This window comes from Pseudorca crassidens, chromosome 10 (assembly GCF_039906515.1).
Source record: "Pseudorca crassidens isolate mPseCra1 chromosome 10, mPseCra1.hap1, whole genome shotgun sequence".
Lineage (NCBI taxonomy): Eukaryota > Metazoa > Chordata > Mammalia > Artiodactyla > Delphinidae > Pseudorca > Pseudorca crassidens.
The window spans coordinates 40,322,630-40,341,029 of record NC_090305.1 but is presented as its reverse complement, the minus strand read 5'-3'; the positions used below and the strand labels follow the sequence as shown (position 1 = coordinate 40,341,029).

The 18,400-nt window shown below is 44.9% G+C and overlaps 1 protein-coding gene and 1 long non-coding RNA gene across 4 annotated transcripts in view; one reads left to right on the top strand and one right to left on the bottom strand.

Moving 5' to 3' along the window:
• Positions 1–11,404, top strand: part of LOC137232096 (uncharacterized) — a 22,564-nt gene extending 11,160 nt beyond the window's left edge. Inside the window, exons 2-4 of the long non-coding RNA XR_010946868.1 lie at positions 4,642–4,908; positions 5,321–5,404; positions 9,468–11,404. This is a non-coding gene — a long non-coding RNA (uncharacterized lncRNA). The remainder of the gene's footprint in view (positions 1–4,641; positions 4,909–5,320; positions 5,405–9,467) is intronic.
• Positions 10,168–18,400, bottom strand: part of NUDT3 (nudix hydrolase 3) — a 107,756-nt gene continuing 99,523 nt past the window's right edge. For all 3 annotated transcript variants that reach the window (XM_067753275.1, XM_067753273.1, XM_067753274.1), the window contains one exon: positions 10,168–18,400. In XM_067753275.1, the coding sequence (XP_067609376.1) occupies positions 18,222–18,400 (179 nt within the window). In that variant the 3' untranslated portion in view covers positions 10,168–18,221.

The window sequence follows — 18,400 nt, the reverse complement described above, 5'->3', positions numbered from 1 at the left end:
ATCCCAGGAATGCAAGGATTCTTCAATATACGCAAATCAATCAATGTGATAGACCATATTAACAAATTGAAGGAGAAAAACCACATCGTCATCTCAATAGATGCAGAAAAAGCTGTTGACAAAATTCAACAGCGATTTATGATAAAAACCCTCCAGAAAGTAGGCATAGAGGGAACTTACCTCAACATGATAAAGGCCATATATGACAAACCCTCAGTCAACATCATTCTCAATGGTGAAAAACTGAAACCGTTACCTCTAAAATCAGGAACAAGACAAGACTGTCCACTCTCACCACTATTATTCAACATAGTTTTGGAAGTTTTAGCCACAGCAATCAGAGAAGAAAAAGAAATAAAAGGAATCCAAATGGGAAAAGAAGAAGTAAAGCTGTCACTGTTTGCAGATGACATGATACTATACATAAAGAATCCTAAAGATGCTACCAGAAAACTACTAGAGCTAATCAATGAATTTGGTAAAGTAGCAGGATACAAAATTAATGCACAGAAATCTCTTGCATTCCTATACACTAATGATGAAAAATCTGAAAGAGAAATTAAGGAAACACTCCCATTTACCATTGCAACAAAAAGAATAAAATACCTAGGAATAAACCTACCTAAGGAGACAAAAGACCTGTATGCAGAAAACTATAAGACACTGATGAAAGAAATGAAAGATGATACAAACAGATGGAAAGATATACCATGTTTTTGGATTGGAAGAATCAACATTGTGAAAATGACTATATTACCCAAAGCAATCTACAGATTCAGTGCAATCTCTATCAAACTACCAATGGCATTTTTCATAGAACTAGAACAAAGAATTTCACAATTTGTATGGAAACACAAAAGACCCCGAAGAGCCAAAGCAACCTTGAGAAAGAAAAACGGAGCTGGAGGAATCAGGCTCCCGGAATTCAGACTAGACCACAAAGCTACAGTAATCAAGACAGTATGGTACTGGCACAAAAACAGGAATATAGATCAATGGAACAGGATAGAAAGCCCAGATAAACCCATGCATATATGGTCACCTTATTTTTGATAAAGGAGGCAAGAATATACAGTGGAGAAAAGACAGCCCCTTCAATAAGTGGTGCTGGGAAAACTGGACAGCTACATGTAAAAGAATGAAATTAGAACACTCCCTAACACCATACACAAAAATAAAATCAAAATGGATTAAAGACCTAAAAGTAAGGCCAGACACTATAAAACTCTTAGAGGAAAACATAGGCAGAACACTCTATGACATAAATCACAACAAGATCCTTTCTGACCCACCTCCTAGAGAAATGGAAATAAAAACAAAAATAAACAAATGGGACCTAATGAAACTTAAAATCTTTTGCACAGCAAAGGAAAACATAAACAATATGAAAAGACAACCCCCAGAATGGGAGAAAATATTTGCAAATGAAGCAACAGACAAAGGATTAATCTCCAAAATTTACAAGCAGCTCAGTATCAAAAAAACAAACAACTCAATCCAAAAATGGGCAGAAGACCCAAATAGACATTTCTCTAAAGAAGATATACAGATTGCCAACAAACACATGAAGGAATGCTCAACATCACTAATCATTAGAGAAATGCAAATCAAAACTACAATGAGGTATCACCTCCCACCAGTCAGAATGGCCATCATCAAAAAATCTACAAACAATAAATTCTGGAGAGGGTGTGGAGAAAGGGGAACCCTCTTGCACTGTTGGTGGGAATGTAAATTGATACAGCCACTATGGAAAACAGTATGGAGGTTCCTTATAAAACTAAAAATAGAACTACCATACGACCCAGCAATCCCACTACTGGGCATATACCCTGAGTAAACCATAATTCAAAAAGGTAATGTACCACAATGTTCATTGCAGCTCTATTTACAATAGCCAGGAGATGGACGCAACCTAAGTGTCCATCGACAGATGAATGGATAAAGAAGATGTGGCACATATATACAATGCAATATTACTAAGCCATAAAAAGAAATGAAATTGAGTTATTTGTAGTGAGGTGGATGGACCTAGAGTGAAGAGTGAAGTAAGTCAGAAAGAGAAAAACAAATACCATATGCTAACACATATATATGGAATGTAAAAAAAAAAAAAAGGTTCTGAAGAACCTAGGGGCAGGACAGGAATAAAGACGTAGACCTAGAGAATGGACTTGAGGACACAGGGAGTGGGAAGGGTAAGCTGGGAGAAAGTGAGAGAGTGGCATGGACATATATACACTACCAAATGTAGAACCGATAGCTAGTGGGAAGCAGTCACATAGCACAGGGAGACCAGCTCGGTGCTTTGTGACCACCTAGAGGGGTGGTATAGGGAGTGGGGGAGGGAGGGAGACACAGGGGGAAAGAGATATGGGAACATATGTATATGTCTAGCTGATTCACTTCGTTATAAAGCAGAAACTAACACACCATTGTAAAGCAATTATACTCCAATAAAGATGTAAAAAAAAAAAAAGATAAAATAAAGACATCTTCAAACATTCACAAAACAAACAAAAATACACTATTAGGAAATCAAGCATGGCAGGTACATATTGATAGAAACTTGAATTAAATGATATTTTCATGATTAAAAAAAAGAATGAAGATAAAGACATCTTCAAACATTCATAAAACAAACAAAAATACACTATAGGGCTTCCCTGGTGGCGCAATGGTTCAGAATCTGCCTGCCAATGCAGGGGACACGGGTTCGAGCCCTGGTCTGGGATCCTACATGCTGGGGAGCAACTGGGCCCGTGAGCCACAGCTACTGGGCCTGTGTGTCTGCAGCTTGTGCTCCGCAACAGGAGAGGCCGCGACAATGAGAGGCCCGCGCACCGCGATGAAGAGTGGCCCCCACTCGCCGCAACTAGAGAAAGCCCTCACACAGAAATGGAGACCCAACACAGCCTAAATAAATTTATTAAAAAAAAATACACTATTAGGAAATCAAGCATGGGAGGTATATATTGATAGAAACTTGCATTAAATGACATTTTCATGATTAAAAAAAAAAAAAAAAAGAATCCGTGCTCCCAGTGCAGGGAACATGGTTTCGATCCCTGGTTGGGGGACTAAGATCCCACATGCCACACGGCGTGGCCAAAACAAAAGAAAACAAAAAACCAAAACCAAAAACACAACAAACTAAGAATAGAATAGACTTTTTAGGAAATGGTACTGGAACAACTGGTTATCTAGATGCAAAAATTATCACCTTGAATCCATACCTTGCAATATATACAAATTCTAATGTATGATTCTATTATATGAAACTCTAGAAAATGCAGACTAAACTATAGTGACAGAAAGCAGATTAGTGTTTACTTGAAGAAGGATGTGTGAGGGTCAGGTGAGAGGGGTCACAAAGAGGCACAAAGGAACTTTTGGGGGTGAGGGATAGGTCTATTACCTTGGTTATGATAGTTTCATTTGAACACATATGTCAAGATGTATTAAACTGTACACTCTAAATGTGTGCAGCTTATGTTAGTTGTAGCTCAATACAGTTTTTTAAAATTAATTTATTTTTATTAATTTATTTTTGGCTGAATTGGGTCTTCATTGCTGCATGCGGGCTTTCTCTAGTTGCGGTGAGTGGGGGGCTACTCTTCGTTGCAGTGGCTTCTCTTGTTGCAGAGCACAGGCTCTAGGCACGCGGGCTTCAGAAGCTGTGGCACGTGGGCTCAGTAGTTGTGGCTCACGGACTCTAGAGCACAGGCTCAGTATTTGTGGCGCACGGGCTTAGTTGCTCTGCAGCATGTGGGATCTTCCTGGACCAGGGCTCAAACCCGTGTCCCCTGCATTGGCAGGCAGATGCTTAACCACTGCACCACCAGGGAAGCCCCTCAATACAGTTTTTAAAAATATGATGAGTAAAGAATGACTCAATAAATATGGATCAATGCATATTTATTTTATAAATGAGTTAATGGAGTTAATGACAGGTGAGTCAATAGGCCAATGCCCAGGGATTGGGAAGGGGGAGACATACAAAGAAAAAGGAACCAAGACTGTAGCAGAATCTTGTTGGCCACCATCACATTGCCCAGGTTCAACCTTGCCAGGCTGGCCCAAAGTGCCCTGACCGCACTACTGGCTATCCTTGTGGCTTCAACTAAGTCACTCAACACCTTGGAACCTGAGTCCCTGACTCCAAAACGTAACTAATAATGCCCACCTCATAAATAAGATTATTGTTGATTGAAAGAAATTACATTTATGGGGGATTCTCTGGAGATCCAGTGGTTAGGACTCTGCGCTTTCACTACCAAGGGCTGGGTTCAATCCCTGGTCGGGGAACTAAGATCCTGCAAGCTGTGCATGGCGTGGCCAAAAAAAAATTTATGGGCTTAAGCATTAGGTAAATAATAACATGCTCCATAAAAGTAAGGGATTACAAAACAATCTGATTGTTTTTGATTGCAAAAACAAATTGCTACCAAGAGTTGGAAAATATACAAAGTCACAAAGAAGAAAATTAAATTACTCATAATCCCACTTTCAGAGGGTATTTTCTTCCTGGCTCTTTCTTACATTGGCTCATTTATTTTTGTGCAGTTACCTGGTTTTCTGCATGCATCCCATTTTCCCACCTCCATACCTTTACTTCCGCTGTTCTTCTCCACCTTCCAGAAGCCCACTGGCCTCTTTCTGGAGGGCGGAGCAGAGGGCTCCTCCGGAAGGAGTGGAAAACGAGCTTCTGAGACGCTGCCTAGTGGAGCCGGCCCTCACCCCATTCCGGGATAAAGATCAGTGGGGTTGAGGTGGAGAGGGACCCCACAGTTCCCGCACCTGCCATTGTGACATCACTGGCAGCCTGAGGAGTGGAGGTTTGGGGCTCCCTCCACTTCGGGGTCCCTACTGGCCAGCCCCTGACAGCACCAGAGGCCTGACTTCAAGGTATTTGCTTCCCCGCAGCTTTCCTTCACCTTCTAAATCTTACCCACACCCAATCTATTTTCCCTTGTCCTTCAGTCTCCTCCAGGCTCCAGCTCCATCGACAGTGAGCTGGGGATCAAAGTACCTGCCTCTCAGGGTAGATGTGAAGGTCAGTGTCCTGGCCCTTAGCCCCTAGCCTTGTACAGGCAGTAAGTGTTCAAGGAATTGTCTGAACTGATGGGAAAGTACTTGGTAAACTGGAAAGCACAGTCAAATATTAGCTGTTATAATCGGTCCACTCAATTTCCTCAGATCAAGTTCCCTCCAAGTAAAACAAATTTCCCTCGACTCCACCCCCCAAACTGCAAATCCCCATAACCACCCCTCCCTTCTCCAGTCTGAATCCTAACTTGGCTTTCCTTGCCTGTTTCAGACACAGGCTGTGCTGAAAGTGACCACCCTTCCATTTAGCTCCTGCCCTCCACCTGGGAAAGTTCACAGGATCCTGGGCTGAGAGGTAAGCGGAGTAGCAGGAACTGGGGGTTTCCTCCCCGCTTTCCCTCTAACTCCCAAGTTCCAGGCAAGAAGAGGAAGCTGGGGAAGGGGTCTCAGAGGACAGGCTTCAATAGGGTGTTTGTTCTGATTTGTTGGTGGGCACCACGCTGGTTGAATATCACCCTTAACTACCCGCACCTCCACCTGTTCCAAACTTCTCTCTCCCCATCCCTGAGGGCAGTTCTACATTTGCTTCCAGGTCTGGGGGAAAGTGAAGGGTGTGTGTGTGAGTGTGTGTGTGTGTGTGTGTGTGTGTGTGTGATGAGAGAACAGAGTGACACTAGGCAGACATACTTTGTGCTGTGGACATCCCCAAATGCCATGGCTCTTTGCTTCTTCCAACCTGCATTACCTGCTCTGAACCACTCAGCTGGATGCAAAGAACAGAGATATTTCCCGGCCTTCAGAATGGGGGCATGCACAGGAGTCACTAAGCTCCTCCTAGGGGAGAGAATCTTGGACATCTTTCCCAAAGAATAGCACAGCACATGTGAATTGTGAAGCAGTGCAATGGTACATGGTACCTTTGAAGAACTGCAAAATGTTCTATGAGGCCAGGGGAAAAGAAGGGCAAGGTGGGTGGGAAGAAATGAGTCTGCAGAGGTGGGCAGGGGCCAAATCACAACAGATATTGGGTACTACTCTAGGGTATTAGAACTTTACTCTGAAAGCTATGGGTAGGAGGAGAACCAGAAGTGTAGCCAGGACACTGTGGTGGTGGTGGGGGCAGGTGGCAGGGAGGGGTCAGTGAAGTCAGGGAGAAGATAAGTGGCCTTTGGATTTGTCAGTGTGCCAGTCAGTAGCCATTGATGGGCGGCACTGGAGGCCCACTAGAGGGGACGCATAAACCCGTAGTGACCCCACAGGACATGGTTTTCTCTGGGCAGGCTCAGCTCTTGCATAGGAGGGGCGAATTCAGGATTGGGATTCTGTAGGGGGGCTGCAGGGGGAGGAGATGGGGACAAGAAATACCAAGTAAATAATGGTGAGTGAGTGATGAAGTGATGGACGTGGGTTTAGACTTGGCACCGGCTTAGATAGAGTTTGGTGGCCAAGAATGGGATAACCATTAAAAGATATACTTTCATGTCCACAGAGCCAGAAGAGCTGCCTATTTACAGCATGGCCAGAGATATGTATTCTTTGCTCAGGGTTCCAAACTCGAATACTGGTGAAAAGTCCCTTCTCACTGTGCCTATTTCCCAATCTGTATAATGAGAGGATTAGATGATCCCTAAAATCCTTCCAGGCCTAACCACATAACGATTCACCACTGTTCCCTTATTTTTATCCTCTTCACACCTACTTAAGTGTCATGGCTACCCATACACTCTCAATACCTATTCGTGGAGTTCCTGATGATCTCCCTCACAGACACCTGGCAGTGTGCTGGCACCTCAGCAGTGCCCAACCTGTTGGCTGAGTGATGGTGATTACATGAGGACATGAGGAAGTCTCTCCCTCTGCCTCCTCAGCAACCCTTCATGTCAGGTGTTTGGGGACCAGATGCAAATTCATTCACCACCTCCCTGATTTCAGTTTCTGCTTGCTCTGGTCCATCTTGCACTCTGAAGTGACCAGGAGAGAGTACTACTAAGTGGGTGAGAAGGCAGGTTCTGGAGTCAGACCCCCTGGGTTTGACTACAGTTCTTCCATTTATTACCTGTGTGACCTTGGATGTATTACTTAACTTCTGTATTTTCTTCTAAAAGCTTTATGACTCATTTTACACATTTGCGAGTTTATTTTCATTGTATGGTGTGAGGTAGGGATCTAAATTTATTTTTTTTCATTTGTCTAGCCAATTGTTCCAACACCATTTACTGAAGGACCAATCCTTTCCTCCCTCGGGTGCATGTCTCCTCTGGCTCTTACCATATTCCCACATACGCATAGGTCTGTTTCTCGGTCCCCTGTTCTATTCAGTTTCCTAATTCACTTCTCTATCTAGCTATTCTCATTTATCACATTGCTTCAGTTACTTTATCTTTAAAGTCTTGATACTGATAGAACACAGGACTTCCCTGTAGTCCTGTGTTTTTCCTTGTAGTTTTTCAAAACTGTCTTAGACATCCTTGGCACTCTACCTTGTGATTTTTAGAATTGGTTTCTCCAATTCTTTTAAAAAGTAGTTTGCTTCCCTAGGCTGCCATTTCCTTTAGCATCACGAAGGTGATGACCAAAGGTCCTATGTGTCACAAGGATGGCAAAGATGAAATTGTAAAGCAGGGAACACACCACCTGGTATAAAGGCCTGGAACAACAACCCAGGAGCACTCAGGAGAGAGTAGTATCATCTTCCACAAATGCCCAACCCGATGTGGTCACTGCTGTTTTAAAACCTTTGTTGGCTTCCCAGTCAAATGCGGAGTAAAGTTCAAACAGCCAGCCAAGCCACCTGACCCCAGCTGACCTTTCCCGTGGCACCTCCTGGCTCTCCCTCCTCCCTCCCCATCACGGCTATCATGTTCCAGCCCCCGCAAACTCGCTGTTAACCGAGCACAGCACCCTTGCACATGCTGTCCCCTTGGTCGAGAATTCCTTTACCCTTCATGAATCCTCTCAGACGGTGGCTCCACTGGGATGGAGTTAGTCACTCCCTCTGCCTTCTTTTTATTGCATTTGTCACTTTGCATTGTGATTGTGTCTGTTGTGACTTGTCTTATTTAGTGAACTCAGCACAATCCTTGGCATTTTCCAAACAGGTGTTCACTCACAGCCACTATTTAATGATCACACACCAACTCTGGCATCACATACACTCCTTCACTTACTTAACGCTCACGACGACCCCACAAAGTAGACTTCTCCCCCAGTGAATAGGAAGGAACACAGATGGTAACTTGCCCAAGATCACAGAGCTTGTCAACGGCTCAGCGGAGACCTGAACCCTGGTCTAATTCCAAAGCTCACACCTTCTATTATAGCAGGCAGCCTGCCCTATCCTCCCTCCCTTTTCCGAATCCCTTACTCATCCTACCCTTCCATGGTCCCCCTGCCCAAGCTCTCTCCATCGGCCCCTCACCCCACCTCCAGGCACCCCAGCAGGTGCCTCTGTGAGGACTGCATGTCCTGGCTTGAGCACATTGCTGGAATTCAGGCCATAGAACATGGAGCCTCATGGCTGCATCGCAGATGCTGAGATGTTAGCTGGGTGTCACAAGACCAAGGAGATAAAAGAAACCTTTCACACCTCAAATGTGTTTGAAACCACAAAGCAAACAAGTCCATGGTTTATAACAACAGGGTTTCTTCAGCATGGTTATCAGGTCTCCAGAGAGGATGGGAGCCAGCCTGACTGGGGTTTGGGCAGGAATTCTGCCAACTCAGTCTGGCTTGAGTTGGTCAAAGCTGCCACCTCAGAATAACAAAGGGCGTAGGAAGTGCAATGCGTGTCGCAGCACTGTCCCCAGTGCTGGTTTCAGCAATGTCAGGGTGGCATTCGTGTTCTTTGGGCTGATTTCCTCTGGTCACTCATGCTCAAAGTTTTGGGGCCTTTTGAGATTTCTCTCCCACTCGCCCTCCCTCCTGCCACAAGTCCTGCAGACTATTAGGAGACTGGGCTGCAGCAAGGTAATCCCAAAGTTTGCATTTACCCTGAGAATGAAGAACAATCAACATGTAGTGAATGTGATGGGGATGGGTCACCTTTAGAATGGCCCATCATGATCTGATGTGGGCGAGCGGAGAGTTTCCGGAACCCCAGATCCCAATTAGAGGTGGCCATTTGGTGGTTTCCTGCATGTAGCACTTGTATCGGCGTTCATAAGCTCACAGCCTCATCACACACACTAAATCTGGCAAAAGAATCCTTTGATAGAGGAAGGGACGGTGATCATCATGGGATAAAGGAGGCCTGCAGAATCAGAATTTTAGGAGGAAAGGGTGCTCTGACCAGTTGACTGGGAATTTGCCCTGGGGCTGAACGAAGTGGTGATGCCACCAGAGTCCCAGAGAGGCCGGGGCCCTCAGTGGATGAACACGTTTATCTGATTGTGATACACTCTTTATTCTTGCTTCTCCAGCCCTCTCTCCATCCCCAGGTCCACTCCTTGAGTCTGTAAGGCCTGGCATCACAAGTCTCCAGGTGGCTCCTTTCCAACCTCTCCTGCCTCCTCTTCAAACATGGCTGATTCTACACGACTGCCCTGCTCAAGAGCACTTCACACGTACGCAGCCAAACTCCTTGGCCTGGCTTTTGCGGCTTTCCCTAAATTGGCCTCATCATGCTTTATTTTTCAGCCCATAATGCTTGTCATCTGTCTTCAGCCGGAGGGGCACAGCTAACTTCATGTTGCTCTCCCCCTGGCGGTGCCCTGCCTGTTCTCTGCCTGCAAGTCCTACCAGCATGCATCTTCAAAACGCCGCTCCAGCCCATCCTGACTCCACCAGGCCCAACTTCTGCTTCCACACAGGAGAGCACCCCTTGCTGTGCTCCCTTGTTGTCCTGGATGTGGCTCACCTCTGTCCCCTCATGCCCCTCTGGGCTCCTAGTGAAGCACTGGGTGTCTGCCGGGGGGTCCCTGGCACTGACTCTCACTACCTTCCTGGGCTTCACTTCATTCCTTACTTGAACTCCCTGAACAGCAAATCTTCCATGCGGCCACCTCTGACCTCTGGGGCAACTCTCAAGAGTCCAGCAGAGGGTGGTGGTAAAATCAAAAGAAGACTGATGAGAAGGACTCGAAGAAAACTTTTAGAAAGAAACCAGAGACTAAGCAGGGATGTGTGTGAAATACTGGTTTTTATTGGTTGGCACAATATTACAACCTACAGTTCCAATGCCCTTCCCTCCCACACAGTTCAAGTGGAAAGAAACTGATTAACACACAGAAAGGAACAGCACACTCACAGGTTTAAGCATTTGTTTTTACAAAAAGGAGTCAGATATAGGGGTGGTGGGATTTTAGGGATAGTACCAGAGCTCCAGCTAGACTATGGGGGAGGGCTTTGCTGTCCTCTGCTGCCGGCACACATGAGGGGATGCTTTAGTAAGGGGACAGTTACACACGGCTGGCTGGCTATTAAAGGGGGAAAAGGGGGACTTGCATCTGCTGTGCACCTGTCTCAGACCCAAACCTGAACTTTCTTTTCAGCCCTCCCCCACAACCCGCCTGCCCCCACGGGAAAGAGAGGTATGAAGGAAGCCTAAGAACAGCCTCCTAGAGAAAGGGTGCAGGAAAACTCAGTTTCCTTCCACCTCCTCTGGACCCATTCTGCTCCCCTCAGCTCCTAAGAGCACTGAGAGACTGGGGAAGAAGCCAGGCCTGGGCAGGCGGCTCCAAGTGGGCAGGGAGGAAAACTCGCTTTTCCATACAATACCAAGCAAGGTTGTTTTGCAAACGAAAAAATGGAAAACAAGACCATGCACCCCTGGGTCAGGAGCTCCTACGTCCTGGAGCACATTTGGATAGGGGTAAGGGCGACGTTATTCCAAACCCCAGTTGTGAGAGGTCGCAAGAGGCTAAGGGACCATAACCAACCCCTCCTCCCACACAAGCGCCTTTCCTTGGATTCCCTGGGGTTTTGTTGAGCTCATCTGGGGTTATTCTGCTACCCTCTCCAAGGATGAGTACTCAGCCCATTGGCCACTCCACTTTTTACCCTTTCTAGAAATATACAGCACACTGCCTAAACAGGTGATCCATTCTCACTCTGCAGAATGGTCACCAAGGAACCAGGTGACCTAGGGGTGGAAAGGCTAAGTTGTTTGCTTTTCTGGGTGGTCCTGATGGAAGGGGACAGCAGTGGAGTTCTGGTGGAATCTGAATAGTCTGGTTTGAGTCTGTGTGATCCCCAGGGGACTGGTCCCTGGGTACATGGGCCCCTGGCTCTGTCTCAGTTCTGGAGACTTTGTCATTTAGGCCTCAGCTAAAACATGAAGGGAAAGGGACAAAGACTTTGTCCTTCAGAAAAAGTTAAACTCAATACATCTTGGCTACTTTATCTCCATCCAAAGGGTTCCCTGGAAACACCTGTTGAACTTGGCCAAAGGGAGACTGCACCTGTGCAATACACTTGAGAAGACAGGGTTCAGAAGCACCTCTAGTTCATCTGTTTCAGAACTGGAATGGTCCCAGGGAGTTTAACCCTTCTGGTGCTGATGGTAGATGAGTGGAGTGGAGGTGAGCAGAGTTGGGAAACCCCTCAAATATGCCTCATGCTGTTTGGAGATCATACCCTGTAGCTCAGCAAATAGAGCTGGGGTCTCACTGCTTCTTCCTTAGAGCCCATCCCCTACCAAGGTGATTGAGTAGGTGGGAAAAAGGTCCTTGAAATAAAGACTGGCCTCTTTATACAAAATCAAATATAAAGATGCTACTAACAGGCTTCCACATCCTCCCTCTGAAACACTTGGGTAGGCCAGAGATACCTGCTTTACTTTTACAACATCCTCAAATGCTCCTACTTCCTTAAACACATGGTGTACACTGGTAGTTATCTTTAAGATAGATGCACTAACTGACATTTTATTCATTTTAACCACCAACTTTTTCTTCAATTATAAATCAGTTTGAATGTTTTCAGACCATGAGACAATAAAAACGGACCTGACATTTATAAAACTGCACCCCACACTGTGTCTCTTTTATAATAGAGTGGACCAACTGTTTTTCTAACTACAAAATGCAACACTGTGCAACTGCTGGGCCCTGGACTCCCTCGTGAATCTGTGCCCTGAGCAGCACTTCTATGGCCATGAATGGGTGAGTGCAAGGGTGAGGTTCTCAGAGGCAGAACAAAACACCTGAAGCAAACTGGATTTTGGAGGACAGAATCCCTTTGGATTCTGAGCAAAAAATGCTCTCAGTCACGTGGGAGGAGGCAAAAGGGCAGGTTTGTGTCTGCACACCGTGGCTTAGGTGCCTGCAGCTCCCTCGAATCCTTCATGTCCTCAGGAGGAGCACAGGCCAGTTGCTGGCTGGGCGAAGGCCCTTGAAGTCCTCCCCTCCCCCCAGTGCTTTGGAAGCTCTCCAAGACCTAACTTCAACCCGCCCCCGTGGAGGCCTTACGTGGAGCAGGCCTATCTATTCCGGTTGTGGGTGTCTCCATAATCAGCCTCTATCTTCCCTGGCATAAGTCATATCTATTATGTTAAGACCAAGCCTTAACACTGAAATGCTGTTTTTTTCCAATGGGACAGTAATGAGGTAGAAGAGGCTACATGGATCTATTGCTTTAGGTTAACATTTTCAATTCAGCACAAAAGTGTTCAGAAAGCCAGGCTCGTATCAGTATTACTTCCAGTATTACTGGAGAAATGACTTCCTGAAGGTGAGCCACTCCACCCCACTGTACAGACAGGGAGTCCAGTCTCAAGGCCCAGCATCGGGAATGGGTATCTTGCTTTCTTCCTGAGAAGTTCCAAAGACTTAAGATTTTGATCTTAATGCCTGATTAGGGCCTCAAGCCCAGAAGAGTGATTTTACTGTATTGGTGAAAGGTTCCCTGAAAGGCGCATCCCATGGATAACGTCCACAGATGGTGAGCAATTTAGTAGGTAATTGTTCCAGAACCAGAATTTATGTTCCCCAACTCAAATATTTATAGAATCTTCACATCTGGCCTGGCTGCAGTGGGGGTGGAAGGGCGGGTAGCACATCAAAATGGTGATGAACCTGGAAAATGACAAGGCTGCTGCTTTTGTATCTTTTAAAGCCTATCTCCAGGGGGTTAAATGCCTTTTTTTGCTGTTCTAGTGGCCCCTGTTTGGGGTTAAGAACTCAGAATGTAAACTGAAGGAAACCTATTTAATTCAACAACCTAATTGCTGGAGGAACAGAAGCAATGACTCGCCACCTTCTAGATATTAATCTTGCTTTTTCAGCCAAAAGCACTTCCTTCTTCCGCAGAGGCCCTCCTGCTGTGCTCAATTCTGAGTTAAGGAGGCTTTTCTTTGCGCTCCCCTTGCCAGGTGGACAGTCTCATTTTCTAGGACAAGCTCAGGCTCACAGATCATCACTATCAACAAAGATTTAGGGGAGAGACATGCCCTTTTCACTTCAAAAGCTTCACGTAGCAGACACACAAAATCAAATCACGTGACTGCCAGCCTCAGCTCAAGGAGTCTGTTATAATCAACACCAAATGGGATTCTTTATTTCTCTTTTTATTTATTAATTTTTAAGGGGATTAGGAGGACAAACTATTGGATTACTCTGAAGGTGAGAGATAATCATTTTTTAAATGTCCTGATTAGGCTTCACCCATCCCTGAAAGGTTATCAAGCTAATGCAAAAACATTGTCGAAGTGTGAAGCCGCCTTTTCAGAGACAGGAGTGGAAGGCTCCTGGCTTCCAAAGGAGAGTCTGCCTAAAAGGAGGTTCCCAGGGCCTGTGATGACCTCAAGTCAACCTGATGTAGTATATTCTATAGATTGCAGTATTTAGCAATTCACAATTTACTTGAAAATCTCAAATGTCTTACTGCTTTAGGTGACATGTCAGGTGACGTGGAATACACAGCTCTTCTGGATGGTGTGGTCTCTGTTGCAAGCTCACCCCAGAGTGCAGAGGCTGACTCGGGTGCTTTCCCACCTACCCCAAGTGAGGGGGGGGGTGCCCTGATGGAGCAAGGCTGACGCCACTAAGGTTGACAGCTGCAGAGCCTTGGGGAAATAGGTTCCATCCCAGCAGTGCTCAGAAGAAACGACTGCCACCCCAACTGGGCAGTATAAACTGCACAGCCTCAGGTCTGACTTCTTTTAGAGTCTTCAGGAATAAGAACTCAAAGAGCCATCTGCATTATTTAATCACCATTAAACAATCTCCTCTCCCTAGAAACGCTTGAGTTGACTATCCCGCACGTCTCCTATTTTTTGTAAAGATGTAGGTGTGAAATGCAGGTGGGACCAGGATATAGAGTTATATTATCGACTCTCATTTCTCTTTAAGCAAAAATTCATCCCACTGTGGAGATTTCTCCAGGTATTTCTTCTAATGCTAAATCCACTCTCAACTAGGATGGGCTTAGAGAACACTTCAGAAATATTAAAAATTATACAGTTGTGGCAAAAATCACATTGTGGTTATTAAATCCTTTTTGTAAATGAACAAAAATATGGCTCAGGCTAAGCTGTTTAAAAAAAAAGATCAGGTGGGGAGATCAACAAAGATATTAACACAGCACTAGATGGAGATGACAAATATGTTAAGTACAAGGTATGAAACGCACATCCATGTCCATCAGAAGACCGATTACTCCCCTCTGTTGAAGAGGTTTAGAAGAAGCCCCCAATAAGCACTGTACGTGGAGAAGAGAAAGGGGAAGGAGAAGGAGGAAGCATGGTTCTATGGGGAACTTCTTCCTCCTAGAATTCTCAAAAAAAAGGTGACTTTTTTTTTCTTCTAAGCAAGTCTAAGAGACTTTACAGGGGCTGACTCCTAACACTGAAACAGAAAATATTTCTCTGCCATGAAGGAACTTGACTATGTAGCAACAGTGTACAAAAAACTGCAAACGCTCTCAGAGGGCAGTGACCCACTCTGCTCCCCAGAGGCTGCGGGAAGCAAGGCCTCCAGTGCCTCACTTTCCACAGCACTGGCAACGCAATGCAGAGGGCGGAAATCCTGTGGCGAAGCCACCTTCTAGGCCTTTGCTCAGGCTTAGCAGGGTGATACTCCCACACTCTCTGATCCCTCCAGATGGCCTCAGCTCAGACTCAGCAGTGAGGAAACCCTCTCCTCACAGGGCAGATGGGGCAGCAGACACTTGTAAAAATAAAACAGTCAGTTCAGTAACTTTTCCATCCTGTTTTGTTTACCATGAGAAAAATCAAGACTCCTCTTTCATGGGCTGCACTGTTCTGAGAGGCGACCAGAAAACCTAACGTGGTCGACTCCTGGTAGTCCTCTTTCTCTTTCTCTCTCTCTCTCTCTTTCTCACACACACACACACACACACAAACACACACACACACACTCACTCACTCACACACAGTCCTGGTCCAAAAAAACGGCATGATCTCACTGTTGTTTCCCCAAGGGCTGCAATTTATAAACCAAAAACAAATTTTAATTTAAAAAAAGCCATTGCTATCTTTCTCCATCCCGAGTATGGTGAACTCTGATGGGCACTCTGGTAATAATCAGAATCTAAGATGTGCCCGTTCACTGTGAGAGAGACTCGATATCTGCCCTGAACACAGGAACCTGTTTCTGCCAAGCCTGAATAAGGCGAGTACTTGCAGAATTAATGGCAAATCAGTGTTGTCTAAATATTCTGCAAGTAGGGTAAACTTTGAGCTTTCCTCTGTTTTTCCTTGCTTTCTTTGGGGGAGATAGAAAGGTTACTGCAACCATGTGTCTAAGTAATGTATCACAAAAGGGCTGTGACTACACGTCAGGAGATAGCCATGGTGTTTAGATGCCAGGGAGGGAAAAACACCGACCCCTGCTCACCAGAATCCCAGTGCAACAGATAACCGCATCAGTTTCAACAATTCTGGTGTTGGACAAAGCCTCCTTTTGTCAGTTAAGGAAGCATCAGCACAACCTCGCCAGTTAACTGCATTAATGGGATCCATTCATGTCACTGACAAATACTTCTTGGTACAGTTCACTTTCCTGACCCAAAGACGCCAACAACCATCCAAACAGGACTTTGTAGGGTAGTATATTATTATACCAGCCCAGTGAAAACATCTTCAGGTCACTAAAAACTGCACAAATACTATTAACAAATGCAGTTCCTGTTTCAAGAGTACTAATCGTTTTCCTGCAAAGCTCTTTCAATCTGTATCATAAAGGTAGAATTTATTTTGAAGATTGTTTTGGGGACTCCATTTAGTGCTGAGCTGAACTTATTTTATTGTCCCCTTTATTTATTTGCACAGAACCTCAGAATGCTCTAAATCAGGTAATAAGCAGCAGTGTGTTCGTTTTTAAGTAGGACACATGAACAGTGAGTTGGCATTTAGATTCAAATCCCATGGTGCTTTCTATCCACTGGGACCCTTACTTAGGGACAGGATTCCTTTCCCAGAGGTAGAACGGTCTCCTAAGGAAACTGCCGGCACTGCTTTTTGACTCCGTGTTTTAAGACTGGGAGAGAAGATGCAAACCGAGAATAGATAGCAAAAATTTAAGTTCATCAACTGATGTCCCCTAAAACACTGAACATTAAATGACACAGGCCTACCAGATACTATATTTCTTTTAGTGGGAGGGAAGAGCAAAAGCTTTTCAAAGTTTGAGTATTTATTAGAATTTTTAAATAAAGAGAACTACGATTTTAATTTCACATCTTGGCTATGTTTTGACAAAGGAGATGCCACCAAGAGTATAGCAACAAACTCCTGTCCCAAGCCAGGGATTGATCAGTGCCCCCCACCCCCAGCCCCGGTCTCAAGACCCTTTTCTGCCTACTTCTCGACTAAACAACACAATTGGCAAATGAAGCCAGCATCAAACCTGTATCAAAACCCAACAAGACAGTTTGCAGGGAGCCAATGCATTATGTTGCTGTTCTAATAACTGATTAAGCATTCTCCCATACCACTTCTCAGCGGACGATGGACCTTTCACATCCCAGTGGGAGACATATTTAATATTTCTGAGCATGCTCCATGGTGCAATTACAAGTGCTATAACATTACAAAGACAAGCAAACATCTGAATTTTCCTCCTGTGTACTTTTCAGGAACGTAACATGGTTACCCAGAACAGGGACAGGACTGTACAGCTGCACTTGCCAAGTATAGTTGGATGCTTCAGAGCACAAGGACAATATCCAGTTCAGCACGGTGTAAGGCATGGATGCACAGGGAGAGAGGCCTTTGTCGGCGATAAGTAGCATTATGGAAAAAACTCCAAACCAGCAGGATAGAAACAGTGCTCGACGCTCCAGTTTTTTAGATAGTAATTCCAAGAATCCAGTTCAAATCCCTATTGTCAACATGTAGGGAGGAATTCAATTTCTAGCATTGTTTCTCCAGATCTGAGCTGAGGCCATTTGCTCCTGGCTTGGTAATAAAAAAGAAAATAGGTTTCTTCCTGTTTCTTTCTTGGCATGGAAACACAGCTTTGAGAAGAGAAGGCCATGAGTCCTGGGAGCACTATGAAGGTAGCTAAACTCTTCCCATACCCTACATAACTACAGTCGATGACTGGGAAAAGAGAGAGGACAGGGAACTTTACCTAGCCACTAGCATCAGAAACAAAAAAGTAAATTAATTGTGAGGCTCTCCACTTCAGAAACACCCTGAATTTAAAAAACAAAACTTTGAAAAATTAAACAGTTAAATCCCTCTTCTAAAAGTCATTTATTTACATATTATATGCCCAGTATATAATGTGTAGATAAATGTATCTTGCAGTGAAAGTGACCAGCCTACCAGACTTAACAGCACATTACAGGACAAATTCTTGAAAGATTTCATCTCATATTGGTATCTTTTAATAAAAAAAAAAAAAAAATTAAAAAAAAAATCTGGCCAGGGCTGGGATGAAACAGACAGGAACACTTCAGAATCCAAGGCAGAGGGAAGGCTGTTTGCCTCTTTAGAGAATTGTAGGGGTGTGAAAAGGGAGAGACAGATCATGCACAAAAGTACTGACAAATTACACACCCACCCCCCACCCCCTCAATAAAAAGAGAAGAAAAAGCCCCATCACTTAACACCAAACAGCAACATTATCAATAAACCCTTTCTCTGCTGCCCATCATGCCTTATTTGAAAGAGGAGGCCTGTGAGGAGAGGTGAAAGAGCAAGGGTGAGAGGGAAGACCTGCACTTCAGTCTAGTTTCCAATTTCCATTTCTCTTACAGGAAATCTTCAGTCATCTGATGCCTGGCATCGAGCTCTGAGCAGAAACTGAGTAAGTGGTGGCCACGAGCGGGGTGCCATTGTTGGCTGAGTAGCCTTGCCTCAACGTTTCAAAATACGATGCTTGCACCGGTTTGTGATACTGCAGCACTTTTATGGCATCTTCTATTTTAAACCATTCCCGCTTCCTTC